The sequence below is a fragment of the Ostrea edulis genome, chromosome 2 (assembly GCF_947568905.1).
Source record: "Ostrea edulis chromosome 2, xbOstEdul1.1, whole genome shotgun sequence".
Classification (NCBI taxonomy): Eukaryota; Metazoa; Mollusca; class Bivalvia; order Ostreida; family Ostreidae; genus Ostrea; species Ostrea edulis.
Window position 1 is genome coordinate 77,229,345 of NC_079165.1, and position 24,851 is coordinate 77,254,195.

The 24,851-nt window shown below is 34.8% G+C and overlaps 1 protein-coding gene across 1 annotated transcript in view; it reads right to left on the bottom strand.

The window, feature by feature from the left end:
• Positions 1-12,567: 12,567 nt before the first annotated feature.
• Positions 12,568-24,851, bottom strand: part of LOC125681237 (nucleoside diphosphate-linked moiety X motif 6-like) — an 18,937-nt gene continuing 6,653 nt past the window's right edge. Inside the window, exons 4-7 of the mRNA XM_048921242.2 lie at positions 16,389-16,447; positions 16,231-16,282; positions 13,702-13,749; positions 12,568-13,244 (exon numbers count right to left, since the gene is read on the bottom strand). Coding sequence (XP_048777199.1) covers positions 12,907-13,244; positions 13,702-13,749; positions 16,231-16,282; positions 16,389-16,447 — 497 coding nt within the window. The 3' untranslated portion in view covers positions 12,568-12,906. The remainder of the gene's footprint in view (positions 13,245-13,701; positions 13,750-16,230; positions 16,283-16,388; positions 16,448-24,851) is intronic.

Below are 24,851 nucleotides of genomic sequence, written 5' to 3' on the forward strand. Positions count from 1 at the left end.
TAAACATGAACTACTACAAATCTGATTGATTTTATTGATTATCCATTGATTAGGTTATTGACAAAATTATTTGCTTTTCCCTTCTTAACTTATGTACTAGTACATTGTTAAGAGTAAAATTTCATTAATATCTATTATAGTTAAAGTTCAATCAAATTTCTGAATGTTCAGCAATGATAGATTAAATCACCTGCACATAATTGACTCTGACAGCTCACTCCCCATTTTGTTATTCTAATCTGAAACTCTCTAGCTTTTGTCTCTGTATAATTATTAAGCTTGTCACCTTATCAATGTTAAAGTTAATTGACTCACATCTTGTCCGTGGGAACTTTGTAAATTTGCACTATATAGAGTATTGTAAGCAAAAATTTAGTCAGTCTTCCAATATAATTTCAATGCTACACTCATGGAATAAATTGATGGAAATTATTAAATTGTGTTCAATTTGTGAGTGTAACATACATCAAAAAGTATACTGATGAAATGATTGATTTAATGATATTTTTTGTATTCAATAGAATTCAATTTGATAGCAATTTTATAAAAGTATTACAATTGTGTTGTCATTATGATGAATTCGATTTTAAGATCAGCGCACATTCAGAACAGAGCATGTGGTCTTAATGTTTTCAATGAGCAGATACCACACATTTAGTGTTACTTGTTTAAATTCCAAAGCATGATAAATGACATTTTCAAAAAATCAAAATAAACACAGTGAAATGTTTGCTAGCATAATGATAATAGTCAAAGAACTAAGGATTTTAGATTTGTGTTTTAGTGTTCATTTATCTATACTTTACCCTAAATGAACAATGTATCTATAATTGATTTTAAAAAATCCTCAGCTATTTTAATAAAAACACATGAATAGGAAATGCCATTGCCAAGGCCATGCAATGCACAGTGTTAAAATGATGAAGTGATTATCTGACATTGCAGGTCATAAATTTGACCTCATTCTTGGCGCTTGTGACAGAAAATTGTTCTCCCTTGGATGAAGGGGCTTTGACAGATGTGTATGCAACTAAAGTAGAACAAACAGATTGAACCAAATTACACCTATTTGTACCGGATGAGGTAGTCTAGGTCACCTACACGTTTGTCAATGGAGTGGGAAGTCAAACGGCTTGCGTGACCTAGGCTATGGATGAGGGTGTTGAGTTACATTACTCTAAAATAAAGAGTGACAGTTGGGGGATAGTAAAGTTATGAAGCACAGAGACTCCTCTCCATGACTCCACGATTCCACTCCGCTCCACTCCATAAATTACCCCAAGCCGATATGAATATCCTTAATTTATCAAAGTTGTAGTTTCAATCTGTATGATTTATGGTAGTATTTTTATACCTAGATATCAAACTCATTGTTCTTATCAATGAGAGTAAAGGCAGTACGTTACATTGCAGTGAGTGAAGTGTGATGATTCATCATTAAACTAGTGTGAATTTGTTTTTTAAATTCATTATCAATAAGTGAAGTGGATAATTAGTAAAATGAGAGTTTTCAATGTGCATATTTACAAAACAACACAAAGATATCAATTTTGAAAATTCAAAACCAATAATAAAACAATGAAATCAATCATAATTCAGAAAAAATCAATAAGCCAATAATTCCATTAGTTCGGTATACTTTTTTTGCTGTATAATAGTGCATAAGTTAGGATGGGAAAAATTGCTTAATCAATAAATTGATCAATATATATTCAATAAAATCAATCAGATTGGTGGTAGTTCATGATCATTTTAATGTGCACATTCACAAAACAACAGAAACATATCATTCATGTTCAACAATTTTGAAAATACAAAACCAATAATAAATCAATGAAATCAATCATAATTCTGAAGAAACAAATCAATACGCCAATCGTTTCATTAGTTGTGTATACGTTTTTGGAGTGTACTAGTACATACAGATATGAAGTGAAAAGAAAATGATTTGATCAATAAACTGATCAATAGATATTCAATAAAATCAATCAGATTGGTGGTAGTTCATGGTTATTTTAAAGTGCACATTTACAAAACAACAGAAACATATCATTTATCTGCTACATGACTGAAAAACTTAAACCAATAATAAATCAATGAATTCGATCAAAATTTTGAATAAAAAAAATTTTTTGGTTGAGGCCAAAAATTTTTTTAGAGGCCAAATTTGAGGCCAGGCCAACTTTTGAGGCCAGGCCAAAATTTGGGATGGAGCATAATTAGAGGCCAAAATTGGGGCCAGGCCAATTTTGAGGCCAGGCCAGGCCAATGGGGCCAGGCCAGGTTTTATAGTATGCCATCGCTGACACGTACAGAAATCTACCCTTCTCTCTTTAGAGGAGAATTTATCCGACACCCGTTGGATTACGGCACTTTAACCTTATACAAACATCCTGCAACGTACAAATCAGCAGAAGGCCGTTGATGACCAGGTGTACTATACAGGTCATGCAGGTGCCCGTTGATGATCATGTCCAATATACAAATCAGAAGTCCGTTGATGACCATGTACAATTCCCATTGATGATCATGTGCAATCATATTTTGTCGTCAGGCTTCTGCATGCCCTGTGTCACACGGCGCACACAAACCTTCCTTTAACAAAGACATGGCAACTTTAAGGGTCAATTCACACCTCAATGTTAACTCGAGTTTTCCCAGGTATTAGGTTAATTAACTCACAAGTCGTTAACCTGGGTCAGTTGTAACATGCATGTAAAGCGGGTTAAGTAGCTGTTATTACTATAAGGCCCATTAAGACTGAATCAAGGTACAACATTTCGGCAGAAACTACGATATTGAAATCAATAGTATCAATATTTACAGATTCTTTTCCTGGGCGAGTTCACCAGCAGGAAATTGCAGTTTGAACACAATGCGGGTTAAGTTAATCCTGATTAAACTAACCCAGGTTAACTCAAACCACTGTTGACCTGATGACCCTTTAAACGTTTTATTACACATGTAAAGGCTGCAAATGCGTGTTTTGACTCAGATCACACTATCTATAAGTTATTCATATACAGGATCTTCATAGTACTCACTCGTTATATAAAGTATCAAATCGCCTACATGAATACGTTAGTTACAATCAAATAATAAACATATTTGATGAATGCTTTGAATATGCAATTGGAAGTGTCTCTTTATTATTATTTTTGTACAGTTTCTAATTTTACTCGAAATATATACATGTATATATATATATATGTACTTCTTACATCAAAGTATTCAACAATTTCTTAACAGCAATGCAAGTGATTTGCTGGCATATACCATTCTATAACCTTGTGACTTTAATTAAAGGGGCATGGTCACGATTTGAGCTGAAAATTTTCAAAATTTTATTTTTCCATTTTTAATGTTTAGAATGCTTAACTAAGGTATTTTTAATGGTCAACAAAAATCTGAATGTCAGTTGCCGAGGTACATGCGAGATACAGAGCTCACAATTCTTTGTTATGTAAAAAAAGGCCCGTGCCATGTTTTTGTTTACATACATGTAGGTTAAATATACTAGTAAAAGTTTCGTTTAAAGCAGATTTTCTCAATTTACAAGTTAATTCTGAATACAATTAAATAGTTTCTAGTGTTTGGCACATCTCATTTTGTTTTAAACATGCTATTTTCTATTAAGCAATCTATATGTAAACAAAAACATGGCATGAGTCTTGTTTACATAACTAGGAATTGTGTGTGTTGTACATTTAACTCAGTTGTAAATCAGCAATAGATATTCAAATTTGGTTGACCATTAGAAATACTTCAGTTAAGCATTCTAAACAATAAAGATGGGAAAATAAAATTTGAAAACTTTCAACTCAAATTGTGTCCATGTTCCTTTAAAGAAATGCATTTTTATTTACAAAATGAGTGGCTTTCTCACTAGATAGAATCCGGATGACGTCTTGCTGGGTGTCGCAGTTTAACAAGGTCGACCTTAAATTTAAAACAAAAGAGTTCCAATTTCGAATTCCCTTCCGTTCAACGTATGTTCTTTTATAAGTCTATAAATGCTTGTCTCCATTGAAGAACACGATGCTTTCTTTGTCATTTTAGTGTATATGTGCGTTGAAGTATTTAAATAATTTGCTTATGTACAGGTATACAGAAAAAGGACACAAGAGAACTGGGAATAAGATGGGGAAAAACAGATCAATGTGATCTGTACAAGAGTTTCCGCCGATAAAATCTCGGGAAACCTCGTTGTTCCGATACAAGACCCAATTTATGCGGCTGGGACACATCCGACACGAATTTCCTCTGTTTACATTGATCACACACATGTAAAGTCACGTGTTTCCTTTGCCCCCACATTAAGAGACTAAAATGTCCTCAGTTACATCAAATGAGAATGTTGTCTTGAAGAAGTATCAAAATCGTCATTTCCGTGATCCAGACAAAGGTTGATGTGAACACAAACCTGTTTTCGCCGGCCTCCCCTCAATGCTTAGTTTGTGGAGCATTATGGGAAGCCAGAGAAACAGGCTAGAGAATAAATCAATCTCCATTCATAAAACAGGTTGACACAATTTCAAGTTGCATTGCATAAATAAGATTTGAAATAGTGCAACTAGAGGATTTGACAAAGTGCAGCTAGCGGAAGTGGTTCGCTACCACTGCATTTTGAGTCGAAGTCTATGAAGCTCTTAGATTAAACATAATCTCAAATAATTGAAGATATCTCTAATCATTTGAAGATACCAGCAATTCATTTGATGCAGACAATATTTCAATTAAAGACCCTTTTAAATATTAATGATATCTTCATTTCTGACTCATTACGCGCATTGATTAAATTAATAACTTTAATTATTCTGCTGGTGAGTTATAATTGAATTGTTGCTCTTTTCAAATGAATTGATGATATCATTAATTCAATTGATGCGAATTATGATTTATATAGATAGAGCAGCTATATACATTAGAGACATCTTCAATTCAATATACATGTGTATCCACAATTGAATTAATGATTTCTTTAATTGAATTGTTGCTCTCTTTAAAAGAATTGATGTGCATATTAATTCATTCTACAAAGTCGTTGTAAATAATTAAAGGTATCTTAAATTGAATACAGAGATCATCAAATTATTTATACCGAGCTCGAAATGAAGTATAGCAAGCAATAATTCCACCACATTGATGCGCGCATCAAATCAATTATTGCTCTCGTCGATTCAATTGATACTCATAATAATCAAATTGATGATATCTTCAAATAATTATTTGAGTTTTTGTTAATTTAGCCTAGAGCTCCATAGAAGATTAGACACATCACTAGATATATTTCGTTGCCGGGGAAAACTGATCACTGGATCGGGGATGCGGGTGTTAGGGTGGGTACTATATGGGTTTGATAAAAAATAAATTGCATCATTGCAATCTTGGCATTAATTCGCAGAATTGCGCACACCTTATTGTACATTTGTTTTATCATTATTCACTGTGAGAGGAGATATAGTAACCCTATATAATGTAATTCATTTTATCATTAATTATTCACTTAAATTTGTTTAATAAAAAGATAAAATATACATATAATTATACTTGAAACATACTACAGTTATCTTGGCAAATCAACGTGCTCATACAGGTATTTTAATTACTCAAGCTCCTAGGTATTTTTTAAGGTATTGTATTGTATAGTTTATTGGCTTTAAGCCTTACGGCTCATCAGCATAATACATATTCAATTACAGAGTATAACAAAATAGATGTATACAGTATGAAAAGTGGAGTGAATATTAGAGGATGGTCATACATGGAGAGAGTAATAAGTCATGTTTACATAACATATATATTAGATGATAGTTTGGCTAGATCGTAAAAGTAAAGCACTTTTTAATTTTTTTTACCCAGATTACAGAGTTGTTTTCTATTTTGCATTGGCATCAGTTATATCAGATACATCAGTTATATCAGTTTAAATATAAAAGTTTAGACTGCTAATGGGTGAAGAATGACGATATCACTTATAGAAAATTACACCTACATTAAACTTAATCAGAAAAATACTTACCTTATAGATTGCACAAGCGAAAATTGGATATCAACTTCAAGATACCCTGGCAAACACTCGTAAGACGAACTCGTCCCACCGTGTAAAAAGGTACATGTATATACAATGCATGTAGATGTAGAGTAACCTTTACAAACTTATAAATATAATTAACAAGAAAATTACCTTTGCCGGTTAAAACGAAATAAACTGTTCGCTCTTGCATTGCATTATATACTTTGTTTAACATTGTGTGTATATGTATATTTTCTCTATGTTGCAATACGAAGATAAATTGAATCGGATTTGAAAGTGAATACTTGCCAATAACCAGGTAACCTAATCAAACTACCTGCAGTTCAATGAACCATGAAAATATTTACATCGAATAAAGTCTAAGGTCATCTGGAGATAGTTAATTGCCATGAAATGTATCATTAACCATAACACAAGCCATTTCATTACAATAAATTTTATTTGTAATCACTGTATACAACACGACAGGAAAAAAATAATGCCATACTTAATCATTTACAAATACATATTAACATACAGATATATGTACTGACTATATTTACCATTTCTCATTTCAACGCAATTTTTGAATATGAAATCAAAGTACGGAAAGTACTCGTGTTTTCACGTTCGCAGCTGGAACATACAGACGGATATGTACAACTCTCCATAGCTTGTAAAAGTCGGCTTACACAGGGGTTAAATTAACCTGGATTAACGTAACTCAAAATATTTAACCCACTTTGTGTTTACAATTCTACTATCATATGAGTTAACTTAACTCACTGTGGTTCGAAAAGGGCGAATACCCTTCATCCGCTTAAAAATATGTAAAGTTAACATCGACTTTACGTATTTCAATGTTATGATACATGTACTTGTGGATAGTTCATCAAGAACAATAAAATCATTCACCTATGCATTATAGCAACTGCAGCAACTTAAAGGCCGGCAATTGGGTATAAAAGCAGCCAATCGGTGAAAATGGTGGAATATATGAATTTTCTGGTCACATTCAGGTTGCAGCACTTATTTTGCAAAAATAAAGATTAAGTTGTTGTACTGAAATTTTAAAATGGGTATGCTTGTTCCCCTCATAACTGTGCATATATTGGCCATATCTATTTTAGATATAAATTCTCATGAAGTTTTAATTTTGGCCTAAAAAATCTGAAGCAGGACTAAATTTGTATTTCAAACTAGAGATTGGCAGTTTGTGGGTGTGATTATTTTTTGTTATTGTTTACACCGGATGTTGACTCACATATTGCACGAGCATGCTTGTCTAGTTCTAGATAAGGGGGGTTGCACCAAAGGAAACATGTAATCAAATCACTGTATAACGTGGAAAAAAAGTACTTACTCATATATCATTGGTAAATCCAGATTTTATTTTTTAATTATATATAATCACAATCCTTTAAAAAATTTGTTAACTTTATAAAAATAACTCATTAGGACTGTTCAGTCTGATCGCTGTTTCAGAGTTTTGCAGGATTGCTGGTACCTTTTCTAGAATAATGTAAAGCATGATGTTTGTCTGATTAAGCAACAATCTCCTAGGCCAGTTGTGTAACTCCCATTGTCTCTCACCAATGATGACAAATGTCCAATTGATCAACCATCACTTTAAAATTACTCTCAATCTGGACTCTTATGTGTGAACATTACAATGTCAAAAGAGACAATCACAGATAGTAGGTCTCCAAATATTATAATGGACAAAGTGTTTCTTAATAATCCTTCAATGCACATGTCCTCCATTGCACAGCTACAATTTCCCCCCAAATTCTTCTCATAATTGAAAGGTACCAAGAGGAAAATCATAAGTATTATTATATCATATATACCAATATTTTGTGTATATTATCGAAAAACTACATGTTTTAAAAGACATGGATAAAACAATGATGAATTCATTTTGTAATTCCTAGGGTGAAGTTTTGTTAAAGTAAAAACCTATCCTTTCAGTGCCTCACAGATCCAGCAGAGTGGTAGAAAAATGCGGGAAAACTAGTTTATTTTGATAAATCATGCCAGTCTCCCTGTTCAAAATATCGTCTGCTACAGAGCACGTGTAGAGTCAAGCATCAAACTGCTGCTTATTCTGATAACACTGCTAAGCCCTGCCCTCTTGCCATATATGCTTAATTGCTGTAGGGGTGTAAATTTTTCTAGGTTACTCCCGGCCTTTAACCCACTTTGGGTTCATACTGCACTTGATCCGAATTAAGTTAACTTCATTAACCCACTTTGGAGGTGAGGAGAGATAACCCGGATTACCTTTGTAGGGTGGATGAGTCCTACATTTGCCATCGTGTCTGACGTCCTTGCATAAAATATCTACGTTATCACCGAGATTATTATCTACTTTCATTAATACAGTGGCGCTGGAACTTTCATTGAAGATAGTTCACTTCGTGGGCGATAGGTCGCGTGTTCAAACCCCAATCGCAACAGAACCAAGTCTTTAAAGTAGGTAATGATTGTCCCTTCGCCAATTGCTCGGTAATATAAATGAAAGTCATGGTTTTTCGGGTGAAATTTAAAAGCCAAGAGTGGTAGGTGTCGACACGATTAATTAGATACTCTACATTGTCATAATGGCTAACTTCCTTTTAAAACATGGATGGAAATATAAATATCAGCAATATTTGTCTATTCATTTCAAATATCATCACCTAGCTGAGTAGCTCAGTAAGTTGTTTTTATTTTTTATTCCCAGATTGGTTTCTATACTAAAACTGATTTTTTTTTTTTTTTTACTAAATAAAGTAAATTTGAAAGTTTTCAATTTCAAAATATTGTACATGTCCTCCACTTTTCATACATATCAAATTTCTCTGGTGTAGCATTCCTCCTCAAGATCTCTGATTGAGCTGGTGGGAGCCCACAATGTGCGTTACTTCACAGAAAATCTAATGCTAAAACGTATCAATATGAGTGAAATATTCTCGCTGGGATGTTAAACAACAACCTCTGACAATATGTCCTTTCTTATCTTGCTCTTTAACACCTTCACTTGATTTATTGCGATCCGTTGCTAAAAAGAGAACTCATTGGAATCCATCCCAAGCGCAATCATACTTCAATCATACCACGCATCCACCCGCATACCCTATCATTGGGTCAAATGCTGTCTGACGTGTTTCTTACCGATTGTTAGGCCTGATTTTGACTATGGATAACTCCGTTTACTTGATCAAGATATAGGGCTCACGGCGGTTGTGACAGGTCAACAGGGGATTCTTACTCCTCCTAGGCACCTGATCCCACCTCTAGTATATTCAGGGGTCCGAGTTTGCCCAACTCTCTATTTTGTATTGCTTATAGGAGTTATGAGATTGATGACTGTTCGTTATCTTTATCTTCCATGTACACGTTTATCCATGTATGTATGTGTATGTATTTATGTGTGTGTATATATGTTTGTATGTACAATGTATGCATGCACGTGTGCTTATATGTATGTATGTGTGTTTATATATGTATGTGTGTATGTAAAGCGTGACTAAGTTCTACTGTGTTTTATGGTAGTACCATCCTCTACTAAATCTAAACTTGAGGAATAACACACCAGAGAAATATGTTATGGATAGAAACTTGAGGATATGTACAATAATATTTCGAAATTGAAAAGTTTCAAAATTACTTCATTTAGTGGGGAAAATGCAATTTTAGTAGAAAGTAATCTGACAAAAAGAAGTTAAAACCATGCTAGACTCGAACGCACGAACTGCGATCAGCAGTCGACACGTAAACCCACTGAACGCACGAACTACGATCAGCAGTCGACACGTAAACCCACTGACCTACCCATCTAGGTGATTTGCTCTAAAATTTATATTTTCATTCAAGTTTAAAAAGGCAGTCAGCCATTATGACGACGTACTACCCCTCTTAAGAATCTTTTGGTTCAAAATTTATACATGCATAAAACACGCGAAGTCAAGATGTGCGTACACTGATTGCGAGGTTAATACCTTCCCACGCCGAACAGACCAATGACATCTCAGCAAAGATCACATGTATACACATATTGCAATATCCGGAAATTTCGGGGAAAGACGTCACGAGACGCGATCTCATGACCTTTGGAAACAGCATTGGTCCCCATAATAATTTCCAAGTCTAAAATTACACAATTTGATGTCGGACATGAACGTTGTACACTTGTTACGAGGGTATGGTTTATTTCGACCATACCAGAAAACAAGCGATCATTGTTTATTAAGGTCATTGAATGTTAATTAAGATTGAATATATCGTGGAACACTTCATTTGGATAAGGATATATATTTTATATACCAGTAGTTACAAAAATCCCTTGAACCGGATGTTTTTTAAAGAGTGTTCCATCATGTGAACGAACAAAACAATTGTGGTTAATTGCTGTTTACTTTTTGAACTCTTGTCAACATGCTAAAATAAACCTTTGTATGTTCATCTAAAAATTAATGGAGTTGTATGTCCTCTCTAATCCATTGACATTTCTATCTACTTTTTGTTACATCTCTTTTGTACCTCCGACTCGTTCGTAGAGAAGCAATGCGTATGTGATATTATAGTACCTCGTGTACCAGTATTTGGTATAAATAACTAGCTCTTGTCAAAGTCATAGCTGGAAGACGCACAACATACCGAGGTCAAATCCTCAGTAATGACAGGAACACACAGAGAACCCATGCTTCATATGAAACACTGATTAAATAATTATGTCTTGTATATTTATGATGGAGAACAAATATTGATAAGACGAAATAGAACCTGTATCTTATCGACAAGTCCTCCATCACTCGCCATTAACACCTTCGAGTTGAAACTGCGGACCAATGCCCGGGTCATATCAATACACGCATTCTGAAGTAATCATGGGTTACACAATTCCTAAGATAGGATTTCCTTTAACTCCAATAAAAGATGTGGATTTGAGTAATATTCCGGCAGATAGCGTGCCCTGACCCGAAATCACGTATCGTCTGCTGGGCTTAGTCGCTAATTCCCGCTTACCTTCGACATGACCCATCGCATTAATTGCCTCTTGAAATTGAGAGTTACGCAAGAAGTCTATCTCTGTGACCAAACTGTTGACCTTTTTTTTTTTTTTTATTTTGTACTTGAACTATTTATTTGATCAGCAGTGTTCGCCAAGTTCAAGGGAGTCAGACGATTACCGAGACGCACTCTTACGATTTCTTGGCGCAGATTTGTAGTTGGAGCAATATCTATTGTTTTTTTTTCCGATTGCTTTTTTTTTTTGCTGCAAGTAAATTATACAAATAGAATATTTGCCTCCATCTTTTGATCTCGTTCACCCCTGTGCACTTCAACTTCATTTTTTAAAAATCAAGTTCAAAGGAAAACGAGAAGCACTTGAGTGCCATGCTTCAACAGTAGGCATATCGTAAAAAGTCGGTGCATAAACTTATTTAGAGTAATAAAAACAATACCGGCTTACCTTTTATATATTTACATTTCAAAAAAAAAAAGAAGAAAAAAAAAGAAGGAAAACCGATGATAGTGGGTTTACATCATTTTACATCCTGTAACTGTACTAAGTCTTCATTACACGGTACATTTTGGAGAGAGAGAGAGTACTGTTAGGTATAGCTGTACATATGATAAAGGTGTAAAGTGACAATTCTTAACCAATTTTTGACGGTAGTTGTGAGGACAGAAGTGCACTATGAGGACAAAATGTTACGTCCCCATAAACGTGACCCACAGCATGTGAAAGATGTAGATACAGAAATGTGGGGACATGTTCTCAATAATATTCTCTCTCCAAACCATTTTTTTTTTACAATTCGAGAGAGAGTATTAGATTAACCTTTATAGGTGTTCTTTTTTGTCTTTACAATTAGACATTGTGGGGACGTCTCCTCACTTAACAGAGAGAGAGAGAGAGAGAGAGAGAGAGAGAGAGAGAGAGAGAGAGTTTAAAAGCCGAACAGGGTGTCCCCTTTGTTTGCTCAAGAATATAATTATTTGCATTCTACTGCACAACATCTGATATTTACATGCCTGAGAAAATGCTTGGATCCACCTCACCAAGGTATGGACTCTTCGCAATACACATCCTCGTACGGTTTAGATAATCATGCTTTGTTGCGAACACGAATTCCGTGTTAAAAATTGAATTAAGTTTTCTTTCACGAAAACAAATTTTGTCTGCATTCCTTTAGGGACGAGGAAAATACGTGTGGGATAAAAAGGCTATCAGACTGTCTTTGTGTGAACTACGGGGAAAATCTAGCTATCAGTCGCCATTAGCCACCCTCGTTTGATCTTTCGATCGCAGGTCGATAAAAAGTCAAATTTATCTTCATTCCTTCATTTTATTCTTTTACAGAATGCTAATTTGTTATATCTTTTTACGAGGATGACATCAATTGAAAGAATTGAGATATTCAAAATATTTGCCCTCATATGTACACATTCATAATCAACTTTAATTCAATCAGGACGCGAAAGTCGTTATGACCGAAGCTATTGTGTAGCCACTAGTGATCTAGAATGCATACTTTACATAGATCTATATAAACCTAAGATAGTATATAAACAATTTTATTAAATACACATGTATAACCTTGGACTTTAAAAAAGAATTTTCTCTTGCATATCAAAAAGTTTAAAAAATAACATGTACAACAACTATATCACAACCTTTTATAAATTAAATGAAGGATGTCTGTGGGTATCTGTGTGTCTGTGGGTATCGTGAGGTGTTACTTTGTCTGTGTGTCTGTGGGTATCTGTGTGTCTGTGGGTATCGTGAGGTGTTACTTTGTCTGTGTGTCTGTGGGTATCTGTGTGTCTGTGGGTATCGTGAGGTGTTATTTTGTCTGTGTGTCTGTGGGTATCTGTGTGTCTGTGGGTATCGACAGGTGTTACTTTGTCTGAGTGTCTGTGGGTATCGGTCGGTGGTACAGTTTATACTGGAGTCCCTTGTACACCGATTTCATCTCCTCGAAAGTAATGTCCAATTCCTGAAATCCGTGCTGGACACCGTAGATCGCCATGCTGGTCAGTCTGTTTGTGAAGGCGGAGAAATTACTCTGCTTTTGCATGTCTAAGATGTTCATCCATTGACATCCTTTTATTTCACGTGAGCACGGCCTGAGGTCAAAGGTTAAAGGTCGAAGGCGACACACTATAAAAATGTCTGACCTTCCAAAAGCGCCGGGTTGTTTGTGTTGTTGTCTCATGCCTAGGATTGACTGGAATTCTAAAAAAAAAAAAAAAAAAAAATAGATCTAAAATTTGTCCACTTGAATCCATTTAAATCATGACGTGGGAACTGAGACAACTCGGGAGTAGATAAAAAGTTTTCTTCCTGGAAAATGTCGATCTTTCCTGCTTATTATCAGCGGCAATGCATATAGACACTTGGTGTCAGGGCGACAGGACCTGACCGACTTAAAATCTGCAGAGTCAGGGGTTTTAAATCCAGTACATGTGTCTCCGAAGTTATGTCAAAATTACAATCCCAAACCTGAATACGGCCAAGGAGTTTATTATGCGATTGATTTCTACTGGTTTATACACTTACCATTATCATTAAGGTTGCGCAATTTTATCGATTGATTAAATAATAAATGTGAAGTGAGCGGGGGCAAGATTTTTGCTTATATTTACATAATGATTATCAAAAGAAAGATAACTCTTAATTACAATTTTCTTACCTGATTGAATACCTGTTTCTTCGAAAACTTCTCTTACAGCAGTATCACCTATAAATTTAAATATTCATCAAAATCACCTATAAATTTAAATATTCATCAAAAGCAACATCTATGGGTTTTTTTTTTTCGTAATTAATGTATCTTATGTCGTTAAAATTTTTATTAAAATAATATGATAAGAATGGATGTGAATTACTGGACAAAGATATGTTCTTGGATTTTATTCGCAACACGGGTCTCGACGCGTACAGTGTATTTCGTTTGCAAACCATACGCAAAGTGTTTATTTACACGATGTCGGTACCTGAAAGTACTAAATGACTTACCTATAAGAATAGTACAAGTGGGGGTAATGAACACGAAAATCTGATAATCGCGCCTGCTGTGTAAATAACCCCAACGCGTTAATTTCCACTTTTTTAGTAATTTGAAACTCTTTAATTCAACTGATCATGCAGGTATAAATAAGTAATTCATAGTAAATTTCAAGGTTTCCGTTAAAAGTAATGAACTGTTGCAATGCAGCAGAGTATGTAATTACGTCACAAAACCACGAAGAAGCATAGGGCTAAATCCTCCGATATCATTTACAACTTTTTGGAATAAACCTTACAGTGGCGGATTTAAGGGGGCGCTCCCCCCTTAAAATTTTCAAATTTAAGGTAAAGACACCAGGTCTTGTTCAGAAAAATGTACTAAACGATAAAAGAAGCAATAACTTCTTCCACTCCTGGAGAAATAAATGACAAAATCTGTTGATTTCTTGAATTACTTTATTGGGAGAACTTAATTTTTTCCAAAAACCCATAAAATTTGCGTCATTTTATTAATTATACCTTATTAAAAATGATAGAAAATAGTACAAATGCCTAAATAAGAGACACATTTCAAGCCCTATAAAATCCAGGAGCTTCCGGGAGCTTAGCCGCCAGGGCCCCCACCAGGACTTCGCCCTGGACCCACTGGGGGCCTCAAAGCGGCCCCCAGACTCCCGGCCTCATAAAGTGGCACCCCCCGTAACTTCAATTCCTGGATTCGCCCCTGCCTTAGGCGTGACATCTCGGTATAATCTATACAGCAATTATACTGCATATACCCTACACGAATTAAAACCCCGCACTTGCTGAGACGATAAATGTATTTTTTCTTCTTCTAATCAATGCATTAGATGATTGTACGAAAATCAGTACAGGAAGATTGGACTCAACAGGTGCTTGTGCCTTGTGGTTGGGCGCCCAGAAAAATTGTATGGTTAAAGTGTAACTCATTCGTAAAATATACACTTCAGACGTTTGGGGATCCCGGATTCCTCGATGTATATTGTAATAACCATAGAAAGCACACACATAACGATATACGGTGTACACGTATCAACACTTCGCGCAAGTTACGTCCCTTGTCCGCCATCTCCCTACGTTGGCCTTTGTAATTTTCTCATCTGTATCTTTGACATTTGTTATTTTTCTATCAGTTGCTGTCAGCTACAATAATGCCCCAGGGTGGGGCAACCCATTAACCTGTATGAAAACTTAATAATAAGAAATGATTCACGGTAGTAGTAACCTCATACATTTGGTAAAACTTGTCTTTTCACCGATTGACCTTTGGCTGACCCCACAAAGGGACGTAACTCGCGGCAAAGTGTAAGTACGTGTGTACTCCACAATATGAGCTGCAACACTTCACGTCAGCATACTTTTCATGAAGTACATTAATTCATTTCTTGTATTTACATTCTGTTTTCTTTTCTATAGGAATTTCCAACTTTTAAAAAGGTCATACTAGTACAATATTTACCAAGATCCATAAGTACAGTGTACATGACTCACATTCATGAGAAAATGGCCATCATTACAATTTGTAGAGATATCATAGGCAAAAACATTACAAATGTAAATATAAGAATTTTTTTTTTTACATTTAATGTATTTTGTAAAAAGCATTCGAAATCAGGACCTGTTATTAAAATCAGTCACAAGATTAATTTTATGTTTTGTTAATTGTTAAGCATCATTTTCCATAACAGGCGAACAGAAGAGGTATGTCCTCTGACAATACAAAACAGAGAGGGGTTCTCAGGGAGAAAAACTCCAGGGAAATCCTACTCCAGTTTTAAGGGACAAACTCTCCAGGGGAAATCCACTCCGGTTATCAGGGAGAAACAGTCCAGGGGAAATCCTACTCCAGTTCTCAGGGACAAACACCCAAGGGGAAATCCTACTCCAGTTCTCAGGGATAAACACTCATGGGGAAATCCTACTCCAGTTCTCAGGGATAAAAACTTCAGGGAAATCCTACTCCAGTTCTCAGTGAGAAACATCCCAGGGGAAATCCTACTCCAGTTCTCAGGGATAAAATCTCCAGGGGAAATCCTACTTCAGTTCTCAGGGAGAAACCCTACTCCAGTTCTCAGTAAGAAAAACTCTAAGGGAAATCCTACTCTATATGATCAGTACTAATCTTTACAAAAATAGTTTAGATTAGTTGCAATGACGTCAAAGACCCCCCTCCCCCAAAACTCCACATTACCGATATCTTCTTCCAGATTTGAAAGACCTCCAGGAAATTTCCATAAATTAAACTGCAAATAAAAAAAAAATACAATAAATGAACAAAGTGACTTTTTACATCAGATGAGATGAAGGTCATTCTGTGTTATATGACTATTGATGGTCACCCTACGTTACCTGGCTGTTTTTGTCCTGAACAGCGAGTACCTGTCCAGTGTCTTCACGAATCACCATCCCTATAAGAAACAAAAACAGTACTTAATCAGAGAATGTGATCCAATTCATAAAAATTCACCAACTCTGTATGCTGCATCAAAATGTGAAATAAATATCTGCAAGAATGATGAAACAAGAGACCCATGGGCCACATCGCTCACCTGAGTCACCTTGGTCCATATCATCAGATTTTCCATATCTATTTGCATGTAAAACCGTAGTCCCTATTATGGCCCCAAACCTACCCCTGGAGGCCATGGTTTTTGCAAACTTGAATCTACACTATGTCAGAAATCTTTCATGTAAATATGAACTTCTTTGGTCCAATGGTTCTTGAGAAGAAGATTTTTAAAGATTTTCCCTATATATTTGTATGTAAAACTTTGATCCCCTATTGTGGCCCCATCCTACTCCAGGGGGGCATGATTTCAACAAACCTGAATCTGCACTATATCAGAAAGCTTTCATATAAATCTCAGCTTTTCTGGCTTAGTGGTTCTGGGAAGAAGATTTTTAAAGATTTTTCCCATATATTTGTATGTAAAACTTTGACCCCCTATTATGGCCCCATCCGACCCCCGGGGGGCCATGAGCTTAGCAATTTATAATCTGCACTATATAAGGAAGCTTTCATATAAATCTCAGCTTTTCTGGCTCAGTGGTTCTTGAGAAGTTGATTTTAAAAGATTTTTCCTATAAATTTTTATGTAAAACTTTTATGCCCCCCTTGAGGCCCCATTCAATCTCCGGGGTCCATGATTTTAACGAACTTGAATCTGCACTATATCAAAAAAACAAAACAACAACAACAACAAAAAAAACAAACAAAAAAAACCCCCAAAAAACTTTGACCTCCTATTGTGGCCCCATCCGACCCCCGGGGGCCAAGATTTTAATAATTTAGAATCTGCATTATATAAGGAAGCTTTCATATAAATCTCAGTTATTCTGGCTCAGTGGTTCTTGAGAAGAAGATTTTTAAAGATTTTCCCTATATATTTGTATGTAAAACTTTGATCCCCTATTGTGGCCCCATCCGACCCCCGGGGGCCATGATTTTAACAATTTAGAATCTGCATTATATCAGGAAGCTTTCATATAAATCTCAGCTTTTCTGGCTCAGTGGTTCTTGAGAAGAAGATTTTTAAAGATTTTCCCTATATATTTGTATGTAAAACTTTGATCCCCTATTGTGGCCCCATCCGACCCCCGGGGGCCATGATTTTAACAATTTAGAATCTGCATTATATCAGGAAGCTTTCATATAAATCTCAGCTTTTCTGGCTCAGTGGTTCTTGAGAAGAAGATTTTTAAAGATTTTCCCTATATATTTGTATGTAAAACTTTGACCCCCTATTGTGGCCCCATCCGACCCCCGGGGGCCATGATTTTAACAATTTAGAATATGCATTATATAAGGAAGCTTTCATATAAATCTCAGCTTTTCTGGCTCAGTGGTTCTTGAGAAGAAGATTTTTAAAGATTTTCCCTATATATTTGTATGTAAAACTTTGACCCCCTATTGTGGCCCCATCCGACCCCCGGGGGCCATGATTTTAACAATTTAGAATTTGCATTATATAAGGAAGCTTTCATATAAATCTCATCTTTTCTGGCCCAGTGGTTCTTGAGAAGATTTTTTAATGACCCTACCCTATTTTTACCTTTTCTTTTTTTTTTTTTTTTGGCTTATGACATTTTTATTTCCCAGACCTATCACTATAACATATAACAAATAGACTAAACGATAGAAGAAAAAAAAAGTGTGGAAAGCTGCCAGGGATGGGGCCCTAACTAAGCTCCACCTAAATAACAATATATATTCCCTATTACATCTCGCAGGATGTAGAAGAAGGAAAAAAAACCTGAGAGAAATACAAGATTATATAATCATATGAGAACAAAGTTATACAAATATAAATACATGTACATCATTTCTAGAGGATATTAAAGTATTTCGTGACAACTACCCAAAGGGCCCTTCTCACACTCCAAAAAGTCTATTTTGACCCTGGGTAGTCATGTAAAAGGGAAGGCAGATCATTTCCCTTTACTTTATTTGTACATGATATGAATAGCATGCAACACAATTTGTAATATAAATATATAAGACTATAATTTTTTTACAATACTATCAAGAATATGCGAAAAAGATACCTTGTTTAATTTTTTGTATACAGATACATTGAATTCAAGGATTCCCTTTACATTCTTTCGAATGTCATAAGATTGCTCTCTTTTTTTTAATATTCTACAATACATTTTATATTTGTAAATTTTACATGCAATTAGTGATAAAAGATTATTTAAAAATACTGTTTTCTCATTGATTTCCCAAAAAAAACCAAGAACAATGTTTTTCCATGAAACTTGAAAATTCAATGTTTTCTCAACGATTTTCCAAATTTCACAAACATTTTTACATTTCAGTACCAGATGCTCATTATCTTCTTTTTCCTTACATAGTGAACATAAATCCGTATCAGTAACTTTCCATTTCTTTAACATAACTCGGTTGCTGGTTAGATTGTTCAACAACTTGTAATTGAAATCAGCAATGTGGGTATCAAAGATATTACATATTTTTTGTTTATATATTGCACTCCAAGACTGTTTTGAAACATTGAAGCTTTTAGAATAAAAATTTTGGTGTAGAGGAGGTACAAATTTCTTATCCCGATAAATATCATAGAACATTTTACTTGAGAAATCTTTCACATGTACAATTCCCTGATTTAGCAGTAGAAAGTATGAATTATCTTTTATATGTACATTTTCATATATTATATTTTGAACATCGAAAGGTTGTAGTAATTTTCCTATGGCATTTTTTACAATATTATATTCACATATCCAGTTTTTCTTGCAAATCAATTTATCTATAAACCATTCCATCGGCTTAATACCATTCTCATCCACCACGTCAATCACGTATTTCAGACCACTCTTTAGCCATGATTTTAGAAATATAGGTTTATTTTTATATACCACAACATTATTACTCCATAATGGCTCCCTCAGTATATTGTTCAAACAATCTAGCCTGTTTCTACCCTTGCATTCATTAAAAGATGTGAACATTTCCTTGTAAAACATAGGAAATCCATCCATTATCTCATACTGTTTGATATTAGTGATATTAGTTTTACTTAAATAGTCAAGATCATAATTGTTTTCCAAACATATGCTATTCACAAAATGGTATAATGGATTTCTTTTATCTAATATTTTCTTAATCCATGATATTCTTAAAGATTTAATTTTTGATAAGATATCTACAACTCCAATGCCTCCACTAATGATATTTCCGATTAATGTATTTCTTTTTATTCTATCTCTCTTATTCCAAATGAAATTGTAAATAAGTCTTTGAATTTCTTTGATAATGTTTGAATCTGGTAGGTTTAATATCGAAGCTATATATATAATTTTAGATATTGCAAGACTATTAATTATGCAAACTTTGCCAAAAATGGTTAAGTTTCTTGTTTTCCAAGATTCAAAAAGTTTCTCTACATCGCTGGTGATTTTTGTCCAATTATTTCTCAGGCACATTTCTTTATCATGGCCAATATATACACCTAATGCTTTTACACATGAAACATTTACATAAACATTATGAATTTTCTTAAATCTGTTTTTTAAAGGTCCAGTTAATATGCATTCTGTTTTTGACATATTTAATCTCATACCCGAAACATTACTAAAATTACTTATCGCCTCGAGGGCCTTCTTTAAAGACTTTTCATTTTCCATTGGAAGGGTAGAATCATCGGCATGCTGTATTATCTTAATGTCTTTTTCCATTCCTTCTTTTTGAAACCCATGTATGCTGGGATTGTTTCTTATTGAAATTCCTAATATTTCAGCCACAAAGAGAAACAAGACTGCTGATACCGGACATCCCTGCCTTATTCCCCTATGCATCATGCAAGTTTTAGATATCCATCCATTATTTTTTATTCTGAAGATTGGATTTGCATATAAGATGTGAACCCATTTAATAAAATTTTCACCAAAGTTAAATCTTTTCAGTACTTCAAACATAAAATTCCACTCAATTGAATCAAAGGCTTTCTGAAAGTCTAAAAATAAAAGTATAAGTTCTTGATTATTTTCTTCACAATAATCAAAAATGTCCAAAATTAATCTTGCATTTAGTGCGATATTTCTTCCTTTTATATAAGCTGTTTGATTTATTGATATCAAATCATCTAGCAGTTTTTGTAAACGCCTGGCGAATACAAAAGCTATTATTTTATAGTCTGTGTTGGTAAGGCTAATTGGTCTATAATTTCCTAGGTTTTGTTCGTCTCCTTTCTTATAAATCAAAGTAATCAATGATAATCTCTGCGTAAAAGACATTGTATTTAAATCAAAAATACTTTGTAAAACACAATAGAAATATTGTTTTATTTCTTCCCAAAATGTTTGATAAAATTCACATGGTATTCCATCCAGACCAGGAGATTTATTGCTTTTCATATTTAAGAGTGCCTCTGAGCATTCCTGAAGTGAGGGAAATATTTCTAATTCATTTTTCTCCTTATCTTTCAATGTAAATTCTAAGTCTATAGCATTTATATATTCGTTGATATCCGTGGTTTGTATATTATTTGTTCTATATAAATTTTCATAAAAATTGCACATATTGTTTAGTATGTCATCATCATCGAGTATGATATCACCAGTTTCTTCTCTTAAAGCTTTAACTACATTATTTATTTGTCTTCTCTTTTCTAAATTTAAGAAGTACGAGGTATTCTTTTCTCCTTGTTCTATCCAATTGGCCCTAGACCTAACCTGTGCACCTTTTGCTTTTTTATCTACAAGCTTTGATAATTCATTTTCTAAATTTCGTTTTTGATTCATGTCAATATTATCCGCAGGTAATTCCTCAATTTTTTTTGATTTCCGATTGTAAATAGGCTAACTTACTTTTATATGATTTATTTATTTTCTTTGAAAAGTCTATACAGAATATTTTTATGTTTCTTTTTAGAGTTTCCCATGATTCATGCGGTTCTACTTCATTGAAAGTGTAATTTGATAGATATTTTTTCATTTCTTCGACGAAGTCCTGGTTTTTTATCAGCGAGACATTAAATTTCCAATAGCCCGGTCCTCTTAATTTTTCATTTATAATCAGACAGAACTGTAGACTTAAATGATCTGACAATCTAACACCATTTGAATGAGACCCTGGGATTTTTTGTAAACAAAAAGATTCACATTGATAACAAAAAGACTTTGAGATAAAAATGTAATCGATTCTACTCGTAGCTATATTTTCACCATTGCACCAGGTATATCCTTTATTATTTGGTTTAACTTTTTTCCACAGGTCTATGAGCTCCAACTTATTTAGGATACTATTTAAGATATTCACACTTTTTTCTTGTTTATTTTCATCTAAAGAACAATTGAAATCACCCCCTATGAGCATGTTCTCTTGACACTCCGCATGTTTTTTTATCCAAATATTCATACGTTTAAAAAAGCCATACTTTGCATTTATATCATTTGGTGCATATATGTTTATTATTGTTATAATCTTGTCGTCAAATTTAATATTTAGTAGTAACTTTCTTCCATCGTTAGATTTATGGATATTCAATATTTCATACGCCAAATTCTTTCGAAAAAGAATGGAGACCCCTCTACTGTAGGGCGAGTCTGAATAACAATGTATTGCTTTTCCAAACCATCTAGCATTATAAGCAATAGTATTTTTTTCAATATAATGCGTTTCATGTAAAAGAATAATGTCAAAATGACTATCTGAAATCCATGTGTTTAATTTAGTACGCTTTTCAGTGGTATTTAGCCCTCTACAATTAACAGAAATAAATCTCAATCTATTCATTTATTGGCTGTTTACTTTCCTGACGTAGACTTGTTGCTGGCTCGGGTTCCGCTCCGTTGCTTCGAATTTGATCTGTTTACCTGCATCTGTCTCGCCAGATTGTCTAGCATGCGTCCGAGCTTGTTTTGGCCGGGCCATCGTTGCATAACAGTATGAATGGTTCCTACATTGTTTAGCCCCGTTCCCCAGTATGTGTCCCACGTTGCCTCGGCCAAGATGTTGGTTTTCTTGATTTTACCAAGCGCCTCGCGGAATTCTTCACACTGCTTGATTTTGGACTCCAAAATCTCCCTCATAACTTCATCCCGAGAATCCAACCATGCATCGGAGACAAGGATTTGATTTCCAATCCGTTTTGCGTCGAAAGCAGTCTCTGCATTACTTACGGATTCCGCTTTGTTGAGATCGCCAGAACGCATTGCTTTCACGTGTTGAAAAGCTTGTTCGGCAGACGAGTATGTTGCCCCAAAAATTTTCAGCTCCGTGGGGAAAAAGTTGGATAACGGGTTATCCTGTCCCGCAAAAGCCACCACGTCCTCCTGCTCTGTCACATATAGTGTGCATTGCTTGGATCCCGGTGAATGTCCTGGCTCCTTGCAGATCCTACAACATGCCTCATACTCACAATTGTTTTTATAGTGATCGTCCGCCCAGCAGTTAGTACACTGCTTTTTTGTCTCCCTGCTGGGTTGACCCTTATGAACGATGGTACATCTTAGGCCCGCACAGGTAGTAGTTCTTGGTAGAAATTTCCCGTCCATGGGCGACATGTAGACGAACCTGTTACCATTATGGAAATCAGTCATCCTGTGTGAAATGGGGTGTCTGATCTTCTCTAGCTTGATGTCACTTGTGAGCTTTGCACCATGTTTTTCTAACATTTTTGATACACAATTGTCATCGACAGATATTGGTAGGCCTTTGATAAGCACTCTTATCACTTTCTCATTCGGATTTTCCGTTCCTGCTGAATATGGGTTAGTATCAAAAACCTGGATAGATCTACTTCCCAGTTCAAAACCAGTATTCACAAGTTGCATCCTGCTTTCAGGCGACTTAACATAGATTCGCCAAAGGTCTCTGTCGCGTTGCACACAGTAAACATCGTTCACTTTAGCACTTGCTGCTACTGCAATATCATAGTCCGATATATATTTGTTCTTTTCAGTCTGAATATCCCTGTTTCTTAAGTATACTGGTTTTTGTGTACATTCCATGGCCATACTTGGAGTTGTACACGTCTGGTAGAACACACTTAGATTAAGAGCGTGAGCTGATCGTGAGTAGATACTCAGTATTCACAAAGTAAACACAGTATAAAACATACAAAAATTCAGAAAAACACTCCAAAAAGACTATCCTGAGTCAGAGTATATACGCTGCACACAAACGGTACCGATGTTTTTTTGCAAATCCCATAGAATTGTGCGAAAACTGTCAAAAACGACGGAGCAAAAAGAACACAGCCGTTCTTCTCTTGCTCGTCACGTGACCTCTCTTTTTACCTTTTCTTGATTATCTCCCCTTGGAAGGTGGCCTGGCCCTTTATTTTAACAATTTAGAATTCCCTTTACCTAAGGATGTTTTGTGCCAACTTTGGTTGAAATTGGCCCAGTGGTTGTATAAATTTTCAGCTTTCAGCTCAGGTGAGCTAAAAAGGTGTGGAAAATTTACTATTTAAGTTAGTTTTCTAAGTCTAAGGGCAATAACTCAGCAAAAATTCAATGGAACAGAAAAAAATTGAAACTTGATCTGCAGCTTGTTGTGGCAAATGTACCAAGTATCAAATGAATATCTGCAAGTATGACAACAAAAAGTGCAGAAAACTGATTTACAGGATCTTAATTTCCCATCCTGATAATGAGTAAAGTAATATCACATAGATTCAAACTCAAGACATCAATGTAATTAGATTTATGATGTCATAGATTCAAACTCAAGACAACCGATTAATTTGATTTATGATGTCATAGATTCAAGTGCAAGACACCTGTATAATTAAATTTATGATGTCACATAAATTCAAACTCAAGACACCCATATAATGAGTAATATAATATTATTATACTTCATGTAAAATACTTGAATCTGATTGGTCGAGAAGCATTTGAAAAAAAATATTGTTACCCTCTGAGAACAGAAAGTACGAGCTCCAGGGTGATAATATCTAGCAACGGGTAACAGTACTTGACAACGGGTGATATTTTTAAAATTATCACATGCATCAAATTTATGCGCGTACGGTTCACTGTAGATTGTTAGACGACGTCGTTTGAGTGTTTGTAATAAACACCAATGTCTGCATTGATATACGAAATATCACATGACTGTGATTGATCAAATGTCAACAGACGTAAGTTCTTCTGCTTTGCTGCTTGTATAACATTTAGTATAATAAAACAAATATTGCATGTAGTTGAGGGTAACATTGAAAATTTTCACCCCTCAAGAAACCATTGTCAACCTTGGCTACGCCTCGGTTGACAATGGTTTTCTCGGGGTGAAAATTTTCAATGTTACCCCCAACTACATGCAATATTTATATAATGTCACATGGC